The sequence below is a fragment of the Corvus brachyrhynchos genome, unplaced genomic scaffold, assembly GCF_000691975.1.
Source record: "Corvus brachyrhynchos isolate BGI_N302 unplaced genomic scaffold, ASM69197v1 scaffold150, whole genome shotgun sequence".
NCBI classification, from domain to species: domain Eukaryota; kingdom Metazoa; phylum Chordata; class Aves; order Passeriformes; family Corvidae; genus Corvus; species Corvus brachyrhynchos.
Genome location: NW_008236162.1, coordinates 2,058,295 through 2,059,610, shown reverse-complemented (window position 1 = coordinate 2,059,610; position 1,316 = coordinate 2,058,295). Strand labels below are relative to the sequence as shown.

At 63.9% G+C, this 1,316-nt stretch overlaps 2 protein-coding genes across 3 annotated transcripts in view; both read left to right on the top strand.

Moving 5' to 3' along the window:
• The window catches only part of SFTPC (surfactant protein C), a 19,373-nt gene that overhangs the window by 15,437 nt on the left and 2,620 nt on the right, over positions 1 to 1,316 (top strand). The window lies entirely within an intron of this gene.
• The window catches only part of BMP1 (bone morphogenetic protein 1), a 12,584-nt gene continuing 11,322 nt past the window's right edge, over positions 55 to 1,316 (top strand). The window contains 2 exon segments of the mRNA XM_017732434.1: positions 55 to 58; positions 1,127 to 1,314. Of these exon segments, the coding sequence (XP_017587923.1) occupies positions 55 to 58; positions 1,127 to 1,314 (192 nt within the window).

Sequence of the window (1,316 nt, the reverse complement as noted above, 5' to 3'; positions counted from 1 at the left end):
CTCTTCCCTCGGCGCTGCTCTCCACCCCGGAGCTTCCCCCGATGGGATTCACCCATGGGTCAGTGCTGGGGGTGGCCCCAAAATGTGGCTCTTTCTCCCCAAAGCGCTCCACGCCACTGCTGGAGTGAGGTTTGGGCTCGGTGCCATGGAAAGGGATGGGATCCAGTCTGCTCCTCTGATCCCATGGCTGTTTCTCTCACCCCGTGCCGGCTTTCTGGACCTCTCAGGGTTATCCTAATTGTCCCGCCTTGCCTTCATAATTAGTGGCTCTTTTGGGATCCACTTGCTAAGTGCTTGGGGCGCGACCTTGGCTCCGCTCGCCCTCATCCCCTGAGCTGCTCCGGCCACCCCATTCCCCACCAGTATCCTTCCCAAGGGATGGGGAGGCCATGGGTGGGCCGGGCACACTCTGCTCTCCCCAGGTACCCCCAAAACCGGTGAGGAACCCCACTCCCACTCCACCTCCGGAGCCTCGGCCTGACTTCAGCCAGCCCTGGCGTTTCCACAGGACCGGGTCCCCGGGGCTCGGGGCCGGCCAAGCGCCAGGAGCCACGCGCATCCCGCGGCCTTGACTCACCCGGGGGCCGTGGAATGGAGGACAGACAGGAGGAGGAGGAGGGGCAGGAAGGGTTATGCGCAGGGTTATGTCCTCCAGCCCTGTGATGCCAAAGCACCTCTGCCCCCCCAGTTCTGGAGGGGGGGTCCCGGCCCCGGCAGACGGCCGGCTCTGTTCCTGCGGGTGCTGGGAGCAGCGGGAGCCTCCCGGCCCATATGGCTCCGCTCCGCGCGGGCAGATGACTCAGAGGTCGCTGGTTAGAGCATCCTTGGGCTGTCGGAGCTCGCACGGGGCTGGGGGGCAGGAGCCGGGCAGGAAGGGGGGGAAAAGTGGGGGAAAAAAAGGCAGTTTTGCAACACAAATAATAATAATAATAGAAACCCTAAAAAGTGATGGATGGGCTTTATGCGATCCAGATGTGAGCACAGGGCTGGCTCCAGCTGCTGGGGAGTGGGGGGAACCCGGCCAGCGCCACGCTCAGTTGAAGGAGAGAGAGAGAGAGGAGGAGGAAGAGGGGGAGGAGGAGGAGGAGGAGGGGGCGGGGGAAGAAGTAGTGGGCTTCGTCTTCAGGGCTTGCCAGGTGTGGATGGGCTGGGGAGAGGCGCCCAGTGGGATTTGGGATCCACAAAGGAGGGTTCACACCTCCTCTTCCCCTCCCAGCCGCCTTCCTGGGTGACATCGCCCTGGACGAGGAGGACCTGCAGCTCTTCCAGGTGGACCGGGTGGTGGACCTGGCACGTCACACGGTCACCCGCCTGGC